An 18,626-nucleotide genomic window follows, 5' to 3' on the forward strand; every position below is an offset into this window, starting at 1 on the left:
GTTCCCACGGCCTCACAATCCTAGAAGCTGGTGCAGCGGACATGGAGTGTGTGCAGAATCACTCTTATTAAAGTAATAGGAACCGCACAGCAGCCTTGTGATTCTGGGGAACTGCGGTGCTGCCCATTACTTGAATAGATTATGCTGTTGTGTTTTGGGTCGGGGTGTCAGACCCCCACAGATCATATAAAGATAACCCATATTGTAGATAAGTCATCACAATGACAAATCCATTTAGGATATAAAGAAACCTGCCACTATAATGTGTTAGAATGTGTAATATTCCTAATATACTTAGCTGTACTACAAGGGCTGGGGATTATCCCATATATGTGTTTCCTCTAAAGTCTCGTGTTTAGCGATCTCATGCAGGTTAATGTTTGTCTTGGCCTGTCAGTGTTCAGCTTGTCTGGATGGATTTTCCTTGGCGCTGTGTACAATGTGGAGGTGCCTGTGCATTTTCTTTAGGCCTAGTAAAAGCGTATACACGGCTTATTTTCTGCAGGCAGAAGGAGATGGCGATGGCTTAGTGTGCTGAGCACATTGCAGTCTGACAACTGGAGGCTTACAAAAAGATGGCATAATAGGTTACAGAAATAATCTTCTATGGTGGGGCAACACGGTGGCTCAGTGGTTAGCACTGTAGCCTTGCAGAACTGGAGTCCTGGGTTCGAATCCCACCAGGAACAACATCTGCAAGGAGTTTGTATGTTCTCCCTGTGTTTGTGTGGATTTCTCCCCATTCTACAAAGAAATACTAATAGGGGGAAAAAGTACATTGTGATCCCTATATGGGGCTCATAATCTAAATTTAAAAAATAATAATAATAATAATCTTCTTCTGTGGAAGGATATACAATAATAGACTTAAAGGGATTCTATCATTAAAATTGTATTTTTTTTTTTTTTTTTTTCCCCCCTCGTTCATACGTTGGAATAGCCTTTAGAATGGCTATTCTCTTACCTTTAGAAGTCATCTACGCCCTGCCATTCGGTTAAAATCCCTGTTTTTGTCTGTATGACTTCTCTTGCAGCACTGGGGGCGGTCCCTAGCGCTCAAACAGCACTGGGGGTGTCCCCAATGCTGCGAGAGAACTCTCTCCAGCGACACCTCCATCTTCTTCAACAACCGCCTCTTCACTCTTGTTCTTTTAGCTTGGGTCACACTTCGATGCCTCCGCAGTCAGCTCTGCCATCGGGCCGCTGGCAGAGCTGAGTGCATATGCTGTCGGCCATTTTTTTTGTGCCCGCTTTCGCGAGCATGTGCAGTATGCTCCTGTAGTTCTATGGAGTACAGAGCATACTGTGCAGCCTTTCTAAAGCTATTCCAACATGTGAACGAGAAAAAGTTTTAATGGTAGAATCCCTTTAAGACTGTGTGGTAATAGTACAGGTGAAAATAAGAAACTTTGCAATGTATGTTCTCTAATAGATATGTTGCCTTCTCCACCTGTCATGCGAAGTTACTTTTTACATATTTGTCTATGGAAAAGGGGGGGGAGGAGTAGAAGGAGAAACACACAACTGCTACAGAGCTCTCTTAATAATACTATGCCCCAGAGAAGAGGCTACCAGTGCACAGTATGCAGCAATAAATAAATTGGCGCCTCTTCATCCTTTCTCTATAAGGCTAAGTTGACATCTGTTTTAGTGGACGTGCGCTCAGTCATTTGGGTCCTCTGATGGACCTGAACGACTGCGACGAGATGGGATGTTTCAGGATAAACATTGGTGACCATGTTGCCTCTTGATAAGGCTAGCCTTGCACCACTTTACCTGGCTTTGGCATTCACAGATCTTCAGTATGTCCTGGGGCAAAACGGTGGCTCAGTGGTTAGCAATGCAGGCTTGCAGCACTGGAGTTCTGGGTTTCAATCACGCCAGGAACAACATCTGAAAGGAGTTTGCATGTTCTCCCCGTGTGCGTGGATTTCCTCCCATTCTATAAAGACATACTGATAGGGGGGGGGGGGAAATCTTCAGTATGTCCTGTACTCATCTCATAGAATGTTCTGCGGGTTTTGTATAACCCCTTTGGGGTAGATGTTTTGTCTAGTGTCAGATTCACGTAAGGACTATAGGCATTGTCCAATTTAGTTGCAATTTGTTGGAATTTTTAGACTTAAAACACTTCTTCACTTTTTATCTTTAGGTAAGAGAGTGTTTATCCAAGAGGAATCCACCTCAGGAATCTCCACACACCCAGCCTGCAGACAATGGGGATGCTACCGTCAGCTCACAACTACAGTGGCAACTTAACCTTTTAACCCATCTGGAGTCCCTGCAGGATGAAGTTACTCATAGAATGGACTTTATAGAGAAGGAGCTAGATGGTGAGCATCCTAATAGGCAGGGGATGGAAACGGTTTGCCTTTGGTATCCAGATCTGTGCAGTTGTTTCCTACATTTGGTGCAAATCCAATCCTAAACCTTAATCTGAATGTTAGGAGAACTCCTTTAGATATTCTAAACGGTTACATAAGTTTGTCTCCTACATGTAGTGCCCCCGCCCGTTAACTGGTCCATGATAAGGACATCATGGCTGGGTTTCTCCCAGACCATAGGATGTCCCTGCTTTCATGGTCATATCCACTGACAACCAATCAAGACATCTGCACCAGGTTTCCATTCTTTTGGCCTGTCAGAGCATTGCAAAAATGGTGAACAGGCACGGAGAATTCGACCTCATTGTGTATAATGTGTTCCATTGGCTGCCCTTTATTTAACTGACATCACCCCACCCCCCAATACTAGATCTGTGCTGGACAGAAACCCAGTGCAAGTTGGTCAGAGAAAATCCAAACTCTGCAAAATTTTTAATTTATATTTGCAAAAATGTTTACCTTTTTTGTCTACAAATTTAAATCTGGCTAAAGCAGTCGTCCAGCCCCAAATTTTCATTATTATTATTTTTTTTTATTTATTTTTTTTTTATAACTAATTTTTTAGATTTTCAACATAAATAACAGAACATTGGTGAATTAACAGGCAACAACAATAAGGGACAGGCAACATCGCCAATTCCGCAGAATAAAACAACGTGATGAGAAACAAGAGTACTAAGGGGGACAGAGGAGATGGAGCAAGGGGGGAGGGAGAAGCTGGGAAATAGGGTACTAGGTCACAGTCCTTGCATGGCGCAATAAGCATCCCAAGGGAACCAAATGGAGTTGAAACCATCCAAAATGTTGTTGAGGCTGGCCGTCAAGGATTCAAGGGTCTGGACATCCTTAATGCAGGCCAAGAGTTCTGTGACTGAGGGGGGTGTATAGCTCCTCCAGTGCTTGGCAATAAGGGTCTTAGCGGCCGTGCAGAGATGAAGGAACTATCTGGAAGTCTTACTGCAGAGATGCCTGGGAGGGAGGTTCAGAATGCATGTAAGAGAGGATCTAAGGAGACTCCTTGCAAAAAGAGGGAGTCGGTTAAAGCTCTGATCTCCTGCCAAAAACCAAGTACAAGGGGGCAAGTCCAAAATATGTGGTACAACGTACCCACGGCAAAATGACAACGCCAACACTGCATAGGAAGGGCAGGGTTCAAAGCATGGAGGAGGGCCGGTGTATGGTCCAAATTTTCATTTCTGATAACCTATCTACATGTTAGGTCATCTTTATCAGAGGAGAGAATGGGTCCAGCATATCTGGGCCTTGCACAGGTCAGGTGTTAGAGCCGCCTCTGGGCGCTGGAAGCTGTGGGTGCAGAGGCCGCACATGCAGGGCCACTCCTATTCCAGTAATAGAAGCCGCACAGCCGCCCTGTCCACTGCATAGCAAGGCTTTGGAGGCTGCTGAAGCCGCTGATCTGTTTGAAGGGTCCCTGATAGCTCACACTCTGTGGATAGGCCATCAATATGAAAAATCAATTTGGGTAGGGCAACTCTTTTATGACTTCCTGTATTAGTTCTAACACCAACTCTTTTGTTTCTGCAGTTCTAGAAAGTTTTTTGGACTACACTGGTGAGCTTGAGCCACCAGAACCACTTGCAAGGCTTCCACAACTAAAGCATCGGATCAAACAACTTCTAATGGACCTTGGCAAAGTAGAGCAAATAGCTCTTTGCTCAACATGAAGAGACTCAAGCTGATTTTTGGAACCGGCTCTAGGAAACAGAGAAGCAAGGCCTCCAGCACTGCCGAGCCTTGAGAGTAGCATGCAGGCTGCATGTAACATGGTGGACGGACTGCTGAGTTGATGGAGGATGTTGATTGTTCTTAGTACAATGGGAGCAAGCTGCTCATACTGTTTGATAACAGGCTAGAATATTACCTGAATGTAGTAGCGAGGCTTGTATTCTTTTCATTTTGTTCATATTTTTCTTGGTTGTCTGGAATTGTTAGTTGCTGAATTGTTTGCTTTTCACCTGATGCTTTTTGCCCGCTGTATTTTGTGTTTTAATTTCTCTCCTTTAAACTGCTATTAGCTAAATATAGCAAAATTAACTTTATGCTCTACCCGGGAAGAACAGGGATTTATTACATCAATTTTGTTTCATACTTAACCTACAAGACGCCACTAAAAGAGTAGCATAGTGGGCTTATTATTATTATTTTTTTATTCGTTTTTTTTCCTTTATTAGATGGGTATACTCTTTTAAAGTGTTGGCATATCCCGACCTCTGATCCTAATAATGAGAAGCTGCAGCCCTGTACCCCTTTCTGATTATCCGGTAAAGTGGCACGCCAGTCTCTGCAGGAAAATGAAGCATGACTGAAGGGGGTTGATCCAAGTGTTAGATGATTGAGTTTTACTCTTGGGACCCCCACCGATTACAAGAACGTGGTCCCATCTCCTGAATGGAGCATGCACCCTGATAATGTGTCACTTACTGTGACTGTAAATGGAAAAGTCCTATAGAGCATGTGCAGCAGCATTCAGAAGGGCCATGCGACCACCATTCTTGTGATCAGTCGTGGTCCCAGTGGTCAGACCCACCAGTCGGCAAGTTATCACTATTCTGAGGAAAATTTTAAGCGCCATGGGAAGTTTTGCCGTCAATACAATGGGGTCCAGCTGCTGAGACCATCACAAGAATCGGAATCAGAGTTGTCCCATGTGAATGAAGCAACAGTCTCATACACGTACTGCTGCTTTATTCATCTCTGGGGGTCGGCTGTTCCATTCAGGCAGGACAGTGGGACCCCTGTTCTTGTGATCAGCGGTGGTCCTGGTCTGCGCCTCCCCCCCCACGTCCCCCAAACCAATCAGAAAGTTGCCCCTATTTTGTGGGGAACTTTTAAATTTGGGCTAAGCCCTTTAGAGAAGTTGCACTATGACTTAAAACCCTGTATAGGAGATAAGTATCTTATGGGGGGTCCAGCTGCTGAGACCCATCACAAGGACTGGGTCTGGGGTCCCCCTGCATTAAAGGAGCAGCGGTCGCATATGTGAACTGCTACTTTTTCCATCTCTATTACTGCCGAAATCAAATCTCTCTAGCAGGCTTGTAGAGTTGAATGTAGCGGCCGGGTTCACACGGGGTTATTTGGTCCGCCTCAGGTTCCAGACCAAAATACGGGTAACTGCGACTGGTATCGGTGTGATTTCAATGGGAGCCGTCTTCTTGGTCAGGATTTTGAGGCGGATACAGCCTAAACATGCCCCGTGTGAACTTGGCCTAATACTACTATATTCTTGTGACTAGTGGTGGTCCCAGTGGTCGGACCCCTAGTGATCAGACATGTATCCCCTATACTATATGTCTATCTCTTGATGTCATATCCTAGCGATAGGTCATCACTTTACAAGAAGACCCCAGTAAATCCCTAAAGTTCTACACTTTGCGTTTTCTTCTGGCCGACTCCTAGAGCAGTATTTAATCATTGAGAATATTGTCCTGACTTCAAATATCGCAGTGGAGAATTTATTATTTTTTACTTTTTTTTTTTTTTTTTTTTTTTTTTTTTAAAATTGTATTTTGTTGCTGCAATGTTTAGTAGGTATTATGTTGAAAATTTTTTGCTTGTTGTACTTGCAGTAGTGGTACATGAGCACGGTTATTCTTACTAGGGCATGACTTACGGCAAACTTAGTAAATGGTCTACATTATGCTTTTTGTATAATTAAAGTCTAATAAGTTATGGTAAAGCTGGGCCTACACAGCGAGGGAAACAAATCAATATACTTCAATGAATGAATGAATGTTTGTATATAACATGACGTTCCATATTGGCTCTACGGTATGTTACAAGAGTCAATGGTTTAATGGGTTTCAACTGAACTATTATTATAGGGTTCATAGGTATTGACAGACCTGCTCTGCTTTTTTTTGGATAGCACTTGAAAAAGAAGTCTTGGGGTACGTTCCTCGGCAGCGCTATAATATAACAATACTGTAGAATGGGATTAGGTATTCTATAAAAGCAGTTTTCAGAAGACTTCCTGCTTTAACACAAATTTTGGCAACTATTCACTAGTGGTGAGGCCACCAATCTGTGTGAACGTACCCTTGAAGCCTCCTTCATTCAGTTAACATTTGCTTTATGGAGTAATCACATGGCTGTATTTTTGATCTATGTTGCAACCATTTTTTTTATATATATTTTTTTTTCCCCCTTTTCCCAAAAAAATGGCACACGATCAGATGAATCCCTATTGTAAGGATCCGTTCCGATTCTTCTATAAATATGCAGGCAAAACTGACTGAAAATGCAGCTTTGTGACGGCTCCCTTATTATGTATTCTCTTGTATGTATGAAACCCCAAAAGAATTTGCAAATTTCCATTTTGTGTTTGATTTATTACAGCTTTTTTTCCCCCATAGGTTTTTTTTTTCCTGTAAATATGTATGTATATTTATTTACCCTGTCACAGCTTAAAGGAAAATGGACTGTGCACGGGTCTAGGTTGATTTTGTCCTAAATTTGTATTCATTTTTGTAAGAGCTGTATGATTTGATGGTTGATGCTCCGTGGCCAAGGAAAAGCTGTCAACCTGTAAGTAAGAGGAATGTTTGTTGCATTTTGTGTCTAGGTTGGGTTTCCAAGCTGCAGTGTTAGACTAAGGCCCCACGTTGTGGAAACGCAGCTTTTTCTTTTGAGCCAAAACCAGGAGTGGATTAAGCAGAAGGGAGAAGTATAAAAGTTTCTTATATATTGCCCAATCCTTTTGTAGCCATTCTTGGCTTTGGCGCAAGAAAATTTGCAGCAAAAGAAGCTGAATTTCCGCAACATGGGGCCTTAGCCTTAAGGTGAACTGACATGAAGGAATTTGGTCCTTATTTGGGGGCAGATCCCACCTCAAAATCTGCCCCAAATTCTATCCTGAATCCTCCTCCCATTTCATTTGGTGGGAGGCAGAGACTATAAAGCAATTCTGCAAATCCATAACATGAGACCTTCTACTGGTTCTGAGACTAATCGGCAAGTAAGTCACGTCAGAAAGCTACACAAGGGTGGGATCTGAAGTGGAACCTTGCTTCAAATTCTTCCTCGCTTTCCGCCACATGTACAGGTCCTAAGTGTGCTGAGAACTGCAAATTACAGCCGATCAATGGCGAATACAGGTGAACACATTGAGCAGATTTACTTAAACACAAACCAGAATTCTAGCTCCTATTGAGTCTTTCAAACTGGGTCCATCTGAGATGGATTTCCATGCATGTACCTTATATAAGGAGAGGGACTCCTAGCATTATAGATATGTGTGATGTTAATGGTCCCTGTATACTATGTGGCGGTATGTCACTATGAGGCAGCGACTCCTAGTATTAGGGCTAGTTTACACGGGGGCAATGAGGCAGATTTTGACAGCGGATTTTGCCTCAAAATCCTCCTCCATACAATGGTAGTCTATGGAGACCACTAGCGTTCTTTTTTTTTTTTTTTTTCCACTAGCGGCATGTTACCGCTAGCGGAAAAAAGAAGCGAGCTGCCCTTTCTTCAGGCGGATTCAGCTACCTTCCTCCTGGCGGCAGCAACTTCTGGAGTCGGCCAATTCATTTGAGCAGACTTCGGAGGGGGAAGCCGCAACCGCTACGGTCGTGGCAGGCGGGTAGAGTGACGCGGCTCCCCATGTCACTCTCTGTGCCAAAATCCGCCTCACTGCCCCCCTGTGTGAACGAGCCCTTATAGTTATTTATGAAGTTAGGCGTACAGGCCAGGAAATCTGGCACTCACACGGACCAAGACTTTGTAGTGTGAAAGCAGCCTGAATTGTGGGCCACATTTATTAATGGGTTTTAGACCTTTTACCCCTCGCTAGATGCTTCTGCAATGGGGCATGGCTAATAAGCTCACCTTGACCCTTCTAGGAATTAGACACTCTACATTTACACCAGATGTGCCAGATCTATTCACTGTGGTGAATTTGGCCCATTTGACTGCGCCAGTAAATATTAGACCGCTTTAGTAAATGTGCCCCCCTGTGTTTGTGTGTAATATACATCACTTGTAATATTTCATGAAACAAAATCCATTGTACAGATCCATAGCAATTACATCTGCTACGGCTGCAACATGAAAACCCAACCTAGGAGTGACTTTGGGAGGCCCAATAGGTTATTCATTTTCGATGGTTTGTCAGGAAACTTGAATAGGTAAGATTTGTTTGACTGTAATGCCTACTCCTCCATTAAATTCACTAAAAGTAATGGAAGATGAAGTTGCATTTATTATGGATTAGCTTTATTAGTCCAATAATATTGTTATAATCGCCTATCCATCAGACCTGGCCTTGGATGAAAACAAATATCTTTTTTTAGGCCACAGTGAAAAAGAGCTGTGGGAAAAACCACTGCGGAAACTCTTTGCAGTTTTCCCATGGCACTATTCACAAAGTCTGCACAATTTTCCTTTGTGAATTTTCTGCTTCAGTTATACCTATATGCAAACTGCCATTTATAATTGACATGCTGCGATTTCTAAAAACGCATTGGTTTTGGAAATCGCAGCATTTCTGCTGTGGGTATTTTTCTGCAGTGTGTGTGGATGGGGTTTGCCAGAATCACATGCACTTTGCAGGGACTGTAAAATGCTGAGGCCAAGCTGTGGCATTTACACCAGATGGGGTGTGTATGTATTCACAATCTTTATCAAACTAGGCCTCAGAATCTGCTTCAGATTTCTGGAAATAGTGTTTTTTATTTTATTTTTTTTCTTACCCTTTTTGGGGTAGTTTAAAAAAAAAAAAAATTCCTTCTTCAGACAATCCCCTTACCTTTTATAAACTATTTCCAAGCAGCTGTTCTTACTGAAGTCCACAAGGATATAGGGTTAGAAGATCCCAAGCTCTACACTGTATGAGCGTGCATATGTACTCTGTTGTGACCAGTCATATATGAGCGTCCCACTACTTTTGGAGAATCCCTTTTAGGCTGGGGCCCCACGGGATGTAAACGCCACGATTTGCCTGTTGCGGCTTTGCAAATCGCAGAGTGTCAATTATATCTATGGAAACACCGGCGGCTTTCCCATAGATATAATGGGAAGAGAAAGTCAGCAGCGGAAAACTCTGTGAACTTCATCTTCAAAGTGCTGCGGAAAGAACCGCAATGCATTCACACAGCGGTTCTTCCCGCAGCGCTTTATCACTGCGTTTATGGCCTGTGGGGCCTTAGACCACCTATTATAGCTCTAGTAATCTACTTTACAAACTAAGTAATATGCTATCATCTTTCATTGATTCTCCTTAGAAGTCTCCATTGTGAAAGACATTTGTACCTTATTTTCCTCCAAATTGTCACTCGGAGTAATTGATTTTGGTTGGACACGGGCCCCTTCTGTCTGTTTAGTAACATGCTGCAAACTACCATTTGTGACTCTAACAAAAATATTTTCAATAAAGTTTTTCTTCCCCCCCCCCCCCTTTTACATGTGAGGGGTTTAGTTCTGTTTTTCATACAATGGTTTCTTAGAATTTTAGTGGTACAAGGCAAAGTCACAACTAAGTGGACTTGTCTGGCCAATCGTGCGGCCCTATCTGAGCCTCTAGGATAAGAAGTATATTGTGAAAACTTTATAAATGCAAAACAGCCCTGGAAAAATGTCCCCTGAACTGAAACTTAATCCAAAGCGGAAGTACCAGGTGCATCCATTCATTTCTATGGAGCATGCTGTTCGGATCGGCTCTTCTCCTGCGTAGGTCAGCATAGGATCCTTACCACTGTGGTTGACTAGCAGACTGTGGTTTACTGTGGACTGTTGCAGGCATTGTGAGACTCATTCTCATGCCTGTGTCCCATTGGAACAACCCCTTCAACTGGTTAAAATGTAAAGGTAAGTTCACACTGAGTTTTTTGGTCAGGGTTTAGAAGCCGTAATCGCCTCAAAACCCTGACCAAAAAGACGGCTCCCATTGAGATCAATGGGAGCTGCTCAGGAGCTTTTTCTGGGAGCCGTTTCTTCCGGTTCCTGGAAAAAAAGCGGTGTGCTCATGCTTCAGGCTGAGTCGCCTCATGATTCGGCCTGAAGAAACTCCACCCTCTAGACTAGGCCCATTCATTGGGCCTAATCCGGAGCAGAGTGCGTGGCTGGTGCAGTGCACCGGCTTTCAGTCGCGGTGACCTGTTTTTTGTTTTTGTTTTGGGATTGGAATCTGCAGCAGCCTCCGCTCAGGTTCTGATCCAAAAAACTGTGTGAAATTATCCTAACCTAAACATTATTTGCCTCAGCAAACCCTCACCAATCCCAGATCTTTGCAGGACATTACATGATCCCATCTCGACACAGGGCATGCCCACTCTGCCAACCACTGACTGAAGGAGGTCACCACTGCAGATCACGATTGGCTGATTGGACTTTCCTGTGTATGGAGACCAGCAGGGTCACTGTAAGCACAGGAATATGGGGGGCAGGAAGTATTAACCCATTTTAAGCTTGTTTTGCAAAAATATTTCCCTACTGGACAGTTTTTGGCAGCACATTGCCCGCAGTACACCGCCAGTTTTTGATAAGAATGTCATGGTTTGGATATTGAGGCCCGGGGGGAAAAAACCGAAACAAATGCCTGTTATAGAGGATTGCACGGTAATATTTGTAATACATATCTGGCTCAGAGGGCAGCAGGACAGGACCCACTTTACACCTGATTTGTTTCCAAACTACATAAAAATCTTTGGGAGTTTGTTTTTTTTTTTCTTCATGGAATTGTTCTTCCTAAAATAAAAAAATATATATATTTAACTGCACTTGTGAATGATGAAACCTTATTATACTGTAAATGAATGGCTGAGGTATTAGACCTATAAAGAAGAAACAAACCATTCTTTCCAATGCCATTATAGTATAGGATGAATTTGCCCATTTAGGGGGCAGCACTGAGAAGAACACTTCCCACTGCTACTACTTGTAGACGATATTTAAAGGGGGAGGAGGCATAACCGGCCATGCTAGCAGGGGCACCTGGAGTTCTCAGCATAGGCCTATATCCGGCTGTAAACAAGCAAGAGGGTTGGGGTTACTAAAAAAGGATGCATTTTCTCCTAAAATAGTCTGACCATATTCGACTGCGGCTACATTCACATGAATGACAGTTGGCTGTGTGATGGATGTTTTGCATTTCGGTTATGTTAATGTAGCCAGAGATTTCTGGCAATTATTTGGAACTGACGCTGTTACCTAGGAATCAGCCAATCCAAGTGCAGAAACTGAACACTTGCATTTAGAATTGCTGATCGCTGCATTTTGGTACTGATAATCGCTTAATTAAAATAAAATTTTACATCTAATAAGCCCTTAAAGGGGTTCTGGGACTATGATATGGATCACCCATTCTTAGGACAAGTCATCCGTATCCGAACATTGAAGATCTGAGGCCCAGATCCCACACAGATCAGCTGCTTGAGGAGGTTGCAGCATTTGGACTAGTGCTGTGGCCACTGCTTGCCAAACATTGTATAGTTGCTATGTCTTGCTATTTATTTACATGGTACTGACCTACACAGTATGGACGTATGGACATGTCATTGGTGTGAGAAGAGGAAATGGGGCTCACCCGAGCACAGCAATGCAACTGATCACTGGGGTCCAGACTTTTTAATATTGTCGCTCTGCTCAAAGCAAAGGTTTTCAATATCGTAGTCCTTGCAATATGTCTTCTATATCAGACATGTTCACTCTGAAGTCCCAGTGCTGTGTGTTAGGTGAATAACCAGGATCTGCAGCTTTAATGTGGACACACAGATGCAGCTACATTATAATTGTCTGAATTATCCTTTACATACATGGAATTGATTAGCAAGAAGTAAGGCGCATATTGATGCCAATAGGACTGCAAGAACCTGTATTGGAGCTGTAGACTGCTGTTTAATTAAAGGAGTTGTCTGATGAGGTGAACCTTGTCTATGGATGTCAGTCTGCCCGTATTTCCTTCTATGAGCGACAGCCAAGAGTACAGGAGCTGGGCCTGTGGATATCAGCTGATGACTGGCTAACATACAATAAATTAGTTGTTTTCACAAGATATGAAAAATGGACAGCACTTTTTTGTTTTCTTTTTCCCTTTTACAATCATTTTTTCTACAGAGGAGGATCAATAAACTTACATTTTGCCTTATCAGACAGATATAGTGTCCAGCATATAACCTGCTGAATGTATGGTAATATATGTGATGGACTCAGACTGCAGAGTTTGTCGTCTGTATCCAAGGAACTGTTGCAACACAAGAACGGAACAGTTAGATTATTTGGCACCATGTCAGAGATTCGTAAACCTCTTGTTGCCGTATTCCATCGGTGTACAAAATGGAGGTCTTGCACTGCAGACTAATTTTATACTACACAGCTTTAGTCTTATTTGGTGGGAACATTGTACTGCGTAGAAAGTTAGTCTTGGCATTACATTCTAGATATAATGGTGTATAGGTGAATCCGCCAGGCTAAGTCGATAACGACCAACATACACTGGGTCCAACACTTATTTTGTGCTTCTCTTCCTATGATGCAAGAAAAAAAAAAAAACACTAAAGACTTGATAAGTGTGTGAACAGAGCTGTACAATTCCATACATGGTGGGTATTGTTAAAAATTTGTGATAATGGGGAATAGCTGTGAGGAGCCATAAGGGGGCAGCACCAGCACGGTAAGGAGATAGGGATGTTAGGGATAGTAGGATAGTTTTATGGGACATACTAAAAAGAATGGAGAAAAAGAATAAAGAAAAAGAATGAACATTATTACAAATGGGGAAAGATGTAAAATAAAGATTTTCTGAGCTTTCTAGGTTTAAAAGAACTGGAATGAACAGGATATATCTGTAGTCTCTACTGGAATGAACATATATTCCATAGAAACAGATGTATAACACTTTTCCTGTGCTAGATACACCAGGAATGAACAGGATATATCTGTAGTGTATAGTGGAATGAACATATATTCCATAGAAACAGATGTATAACATTTTTCCTGTGCTAGATACACCAGGAATGAACAGGATATATCTGTAGTGTATAGTGGAATGAACATATATTCCATAGAAACAGATGTATAACACTTTTCCTGTGCTAGATACACCAGGAATGAACAGGATATATCTGTAGTGTATAGTGGAATGAACATATATTCCATAGAAACAGATGTATAACACTTTTCCTGTGCTAGATACACCAGGAATGAACAGGATATATCTGTAGTGTATAGTGGAATAAACATATATTCCATAGAAACAGATGTATAACACTTTTCCTGTGCTAGATACACCAGGAATGAACAGGATATATCTGTAGTGTATAGTGGAATGAACATATATTCCATAGAAACAGATGTATAACACTTTTCCTGTGCTAGATACACCAGGAATGAACAGGATATATCTGTAGTCTCTAGTGGAATGAACATATATTCCATAGAAATAGATGTATAACACTTTTCCTGTGCAAGATACACCAGGAATGAACAGGATATATCTGTAGTCTATAGTGGAATAAACATATATTCCATAGAAACAGATGTATAACACTTTTCCTGTGCTAGATACACCAGGAATGAAGATATATCTGTAGTGTATAGTGGAATGAACATATATTCCATAGAAACAGATGTATAACACTTTTCCTGTGCTAGATACACCAGGAATGAACAGGATATATCTGTAGTGTATAGTGGAATGAACATATATTCCATAGAAACAGATGTATAACACTTTTCCTGTGCTAGATACACCAGGAATGAACAGGATATATCTGTAGTGTATAGTGGAATGAACATATATTCCATAGAAACATATGTATAATACTTTTCCTGCACTAGATATACCAGGAATGAACAGGATATATCTGTAGTCTCTAGTGGAATGAACATATATTCCAAAGAAATAGATGTATAACACTTTTCCTGTGCAAGATACACCAGGAATGAACAGGATATATCTGTAGTCTATAGTGGAATAAGCATATATTCCATAGAAAGAGATGTATAACACTTTTCCTGTGCTAGATACACCAGGAATGAACAGGATATATCTGTAGTCTATAGTGGAATGAACATATATTCCATAGAAACAGATGTATAACACTTTTTCTGTGTTAGATACACCAGGAATGAACAGGATATATCTGTAGCCTATAGTGGAATGAACATATATTCCATAGAAACAGATGTATAGCACTTTTCCTGTGCTAGATACACCAGGAATGAACAGGATATATCTGTAGTGTATAGTGGAATGAACATATATTCCATAGAAACAGATGTATAATACTTTTCCTGCACTAGATACACCAGGAATGAACAGGATATATCTGTAGTCTCTAGTGGAATGCACATATATTCCATAGAAAGAGATGTATAACACTTTTCCTGTGCTAGATACACCAGGAATGAACAGGTTATATCTGTAGTCTATAGTGGAATGAACATATATTCCATAGAAAGAGATGTATAACACTTTTCCTGTGCTAGATACACCAGGAATGAACAGGATATATCTGTAGTGTATAGTGGAATGAACATATATTCCATAGAAACAGATGTATAACACTTTTCCTGTGCTAGATACACCAGGAATGAACAGGATATATCTGTAGTGTATAGTGGAATAAACATATATTCCATAGAAACAGATGTATAACCCTTTTCCTGTGCTAGATACACCAGGAATGAACAGGATATATCTGTAGTGTATAGTGGAATGAACATATATTCCATAGAAACAGATGTATAACACTTTTCCTGTGCAAGATACACCAGGAATGAACAGGATATATCTGTAGTCTATAGTGGAATGAACATATATTCCATAGAAACAGATGTATAACACTTTTCCTGTGCTAGATACACCAGAAATGACCAGGATATATCTGCAGTGTATTGTGGACTGAAAATATATTCCATAGAAACAGATGTATAATACTTTTCCTGCACTAGTTACACCTGGAATGAACAGGATATATCTGTAGTCCCTAGTGGAATGAACATATATTCCATAGAAACAGATGTATAACACTTTTCCTGTGCTAGATACACCAGGAATGAACAGGTTATATATGTAGTCTATAGTGGAATGAACATATATTCCATAGAAACAGATGTATAACATTTTTCCTGTGCTAGATACACAAGGAATGAAAAGGATATATCTGTAGTGTATAGTGGAATGAACATATATTCCATAGAAACAGATGTATAACACTTTTTCTGTGCTAGATACACCAGGAATGAACAGGTTATATATGTAGTCTATAGTGGAATGAACATATATTCCATAGAAACAGATGTATAACACTTTTCCTGTGCTAGATACACCAGGAATGAACAGGATATATCTGTAGTCTGTAGTGGAATGAACATATATTCCATAGAAACAGATGTATAACACTTTTTCTGTGCTAGATACACCAGGAATGAACAGGTTATATATGTAGTCTATAGTGGAATGAACATATATTCCATAGAAACAGATGTATAACACTTTTCCTGTGCTAGATACACCAGGAATGAACAGGATATATCTGTAGTCTGTAGTGGAATGAACATATATTCCATAGAAACAGATGTATAACACTTTTCCTGTGCTAGATACACCAGAAATGAACAGGTTATATATGTAGTCTATAGTGGAATGAACATATATTCCATAGAAACAGATGTATAATACTTTTCCTGCACTAGATATACCAGGAATGAACAGGATATATCTGCAGTCTGTAGTGGAATGAACATATATTCCAAAGAAATAGATGTATAACACTTTTCCTGTGCAAGATACACCAGGAATGAACAGGATATATCTATAGTGTATAGTGGAATGAACATATATTCCATAGAAAGAGATGTATAATACTTTTCCTGTGCTAGATACACCAGGAATGAACAGGATATATCTGTAGTGTATAGTGGAATGAACATATATTCCATAGAAACAGATGTATAACACTTTTCCTGTGCTAGATACACCAGGAATGAACAGGATATATCTGTAGTGTATAGTGGAATGAACATATATTCCATAGAAACAGATGTATAACACTTTTCCTGTGCTAGATACACCAGGAATGAACAGGATATATCTGTAGTGTATAGTGGAATGAACATATATTCCATAGAAACAGATGTATAACACTTTTCCTGTGCTAGATACACCAGGAATGAACAGGATATATCTGTAGTGTATAGTGGAATAAACATATATTCCATAGAAACAGATGTATAATACTTTTCCAGCAGTAGATACACCAGGAATAAACAGGATATATCTGTAGTCTCTAGTGGAATGAACATATATTCCAACGAAATAGATGTATAACACTTTTCCTGTGCTAGATACTCCAGGAATGAACAGGATATATCTGAATTTTTTTTCAATATGGCCGGGTAGACCCCAGGTTAAAACAAATACATCCACTCCCCACCGTGGTTCCAGCACTGACTCCTAGAGTCTGCCGCTGTGGTCTTCATCATTTCCTGGTCTGGGACCTGGCATGTTACACAGCAGTTCTACTCAGGCAGTCATTGGCAGAGGTCAGACACCACTACAACCGTTTTAAGACATGCCCAGTCCTAAGTTCCCCTTTAGATTATGTTCTCACTTGGGAACGTTTCAGTGAAAGGCGGTCGTCTCATTATAGACAGCCACAAATAGTGATCATTATTTGTGGTCGTCCATATAAAAACATAAATAACAAAAAAACATGCCATAATTTGGAAAATAGGGGAAAAAATCCTCTATAGCCACATGTGGCTATAGATATATACAGATATATCCTATTCATTCCTACTCTATTTAGCACAGGAAAAGTATTATACATCTGTTTCTATGGAATATACGCTCATTCCACTATACACTACAGATATATCCTGTTCATTCCTGGTGTATCTAGCACAGGAAAAGTATTATACATCTGTTTCTATGGAAAATACGCTCATTCCACTATAGACTACCGATATATCCTGTTCATTCCTGGTGTATCTAGCACAAAAGAAGTATTATACATCTGTTTCCATGGAATATAATTTAATTCCACTATAGACTACAGATATATCCTGTTCATTCCTTGTCTATTTACCACATGAAAAATATTATACATCAGTTTCTATGGAATATATGTTCATTCCACTATAGGCTACAGATATGTCCTATTCATTCCTACTGTATTTAGCACAAGAAAAGTGTTATACATCTGTTTCTATGGAATATATGTTCATTCCACTATAGACTACAGATATACCCTGTTCATTCCTGGTGTATCTAGCACAGGAAAAGTGTTATACATCTGTTTCTATGGAATATATGTTCATTCCACTATAGAATACAGATTTATCCTGTTCATTCCTGGTGTATCTAGCACAGGAAAAGTATTATACATATGTTTCTATGGAATATGTGTTCACTCCACTATAGACTACAGATAAATCCTGTTCATTCCTGGTGTATCTAGCACAGGAAAAATGTTATACATCTGTTTCTACGGAATATATGTTCATTCCACTATACACTACAGATATATCCTGTTCATTCCTGGTATATCTAGTGCAGGAAAAGTATTATACATCCGTTTCTATGGAATATATGTTCATTCCACTATACACTACAGATATATCCTGTTCATTCCTGGTGTATCTAGCACAGGAAAAGTGTTATACATCTGTTTCTATGGAATATATGTTCATTCCACTATACACTACAGATATATCCTGTTCATTCCTGGTGTATCTAGCACAGGAAAAGTATTATACATCTGTTTCTATGGAATATATGTTCATTTTACTATAGACTACAGATATATCCTGTTCATTCCTGGTGTATCTAGCACAGGAAAAGTGTTATTCATCTGTTTCTATGGAATATATGTTCATTCCACTATACACTACAGATATGTCCTGTTCATTCCTGGTGTATCTAGCACAGGAAAAGTGTTATACATCTGTTTCTATGGAATATATGTTCATTCCACTATACACTACAGATATGTCCTGTTCATTCCTGGTGTATCTAGCACAGGAAAAGTGTTATACATCTGTTTCTATGGAATATATGTTCATTCCTCTATACACTACAGATATATCCTGTTCATTCCTGGTTATCTAGCACAGGAAACGTGTTATACGTCTGTTTCTATGGAATATTTGTTCATTCCACTATAGACTACAGATATATCCTGTCCATTCCTGGTGTATCTAGCACAGGAAAAGTATTATACATCTGTTTCTTTGGAATATATGTTCATTCCACTATAGACTACATATATAACCTGTTTA

General features: G+C 40.3%; 2 protein-coding genes across 5 annotated transcripts in view; one reads left to right on the forward strand and one right to left on the reverse strand.

The window, feature by feature from the left end:
* Positions 1–7,862, forward strand: part of PHF20 (PHD finger protein 20) — a 53,279-nt gene extending 45,417 nt beyond the window's left edge. For 3 of the 4 annotated variants that reach the window (XM_075277603.1, XM_075277605.1, XM_075277606.1), the window contains 2 exons: positions 2,153–2,333; positions 3,930–7,860. In XM_075277603.1, the coding sequence (XP_075133704.1) occupies positions 2,153–2,333; positions 3,930–4,069 (321 nt within the window). In that variant the 3' untranslated portion in view covers positions 4,070–7,860. Of the gene's footprint in view, positions 1–2,152; positions 2,334–3,929 lie in introns of all 4 variants that reach the window. The other variant, XM_075277604.1, reaches the window with a different exon arrangement.
* CPNE1 (copine 1) overlaps positions 1–18,626 on the reverse strand; it is a 340,171-nt gene that overhangs the window by 314,658 nt on the left and 6,887 nt on the right. The gene's annotated exons all lie outside the window — the stretch shown is intronic.

This window comes from Leptodactylus fuscus, chromosome 6 (assembly GCF_031893055.1).
Source record: "Leptodactylus fuscus isolate aLepFus1 chromosome 6, aLepFus1.hap2, whole genome shotgun sequence".
Lineage (NCBI taxonomy): Eukaryota > Metazoa > Chordata > Amphibia > Anura > Leptodactylidae > Leptodactylus > Leptodactylus fuscus.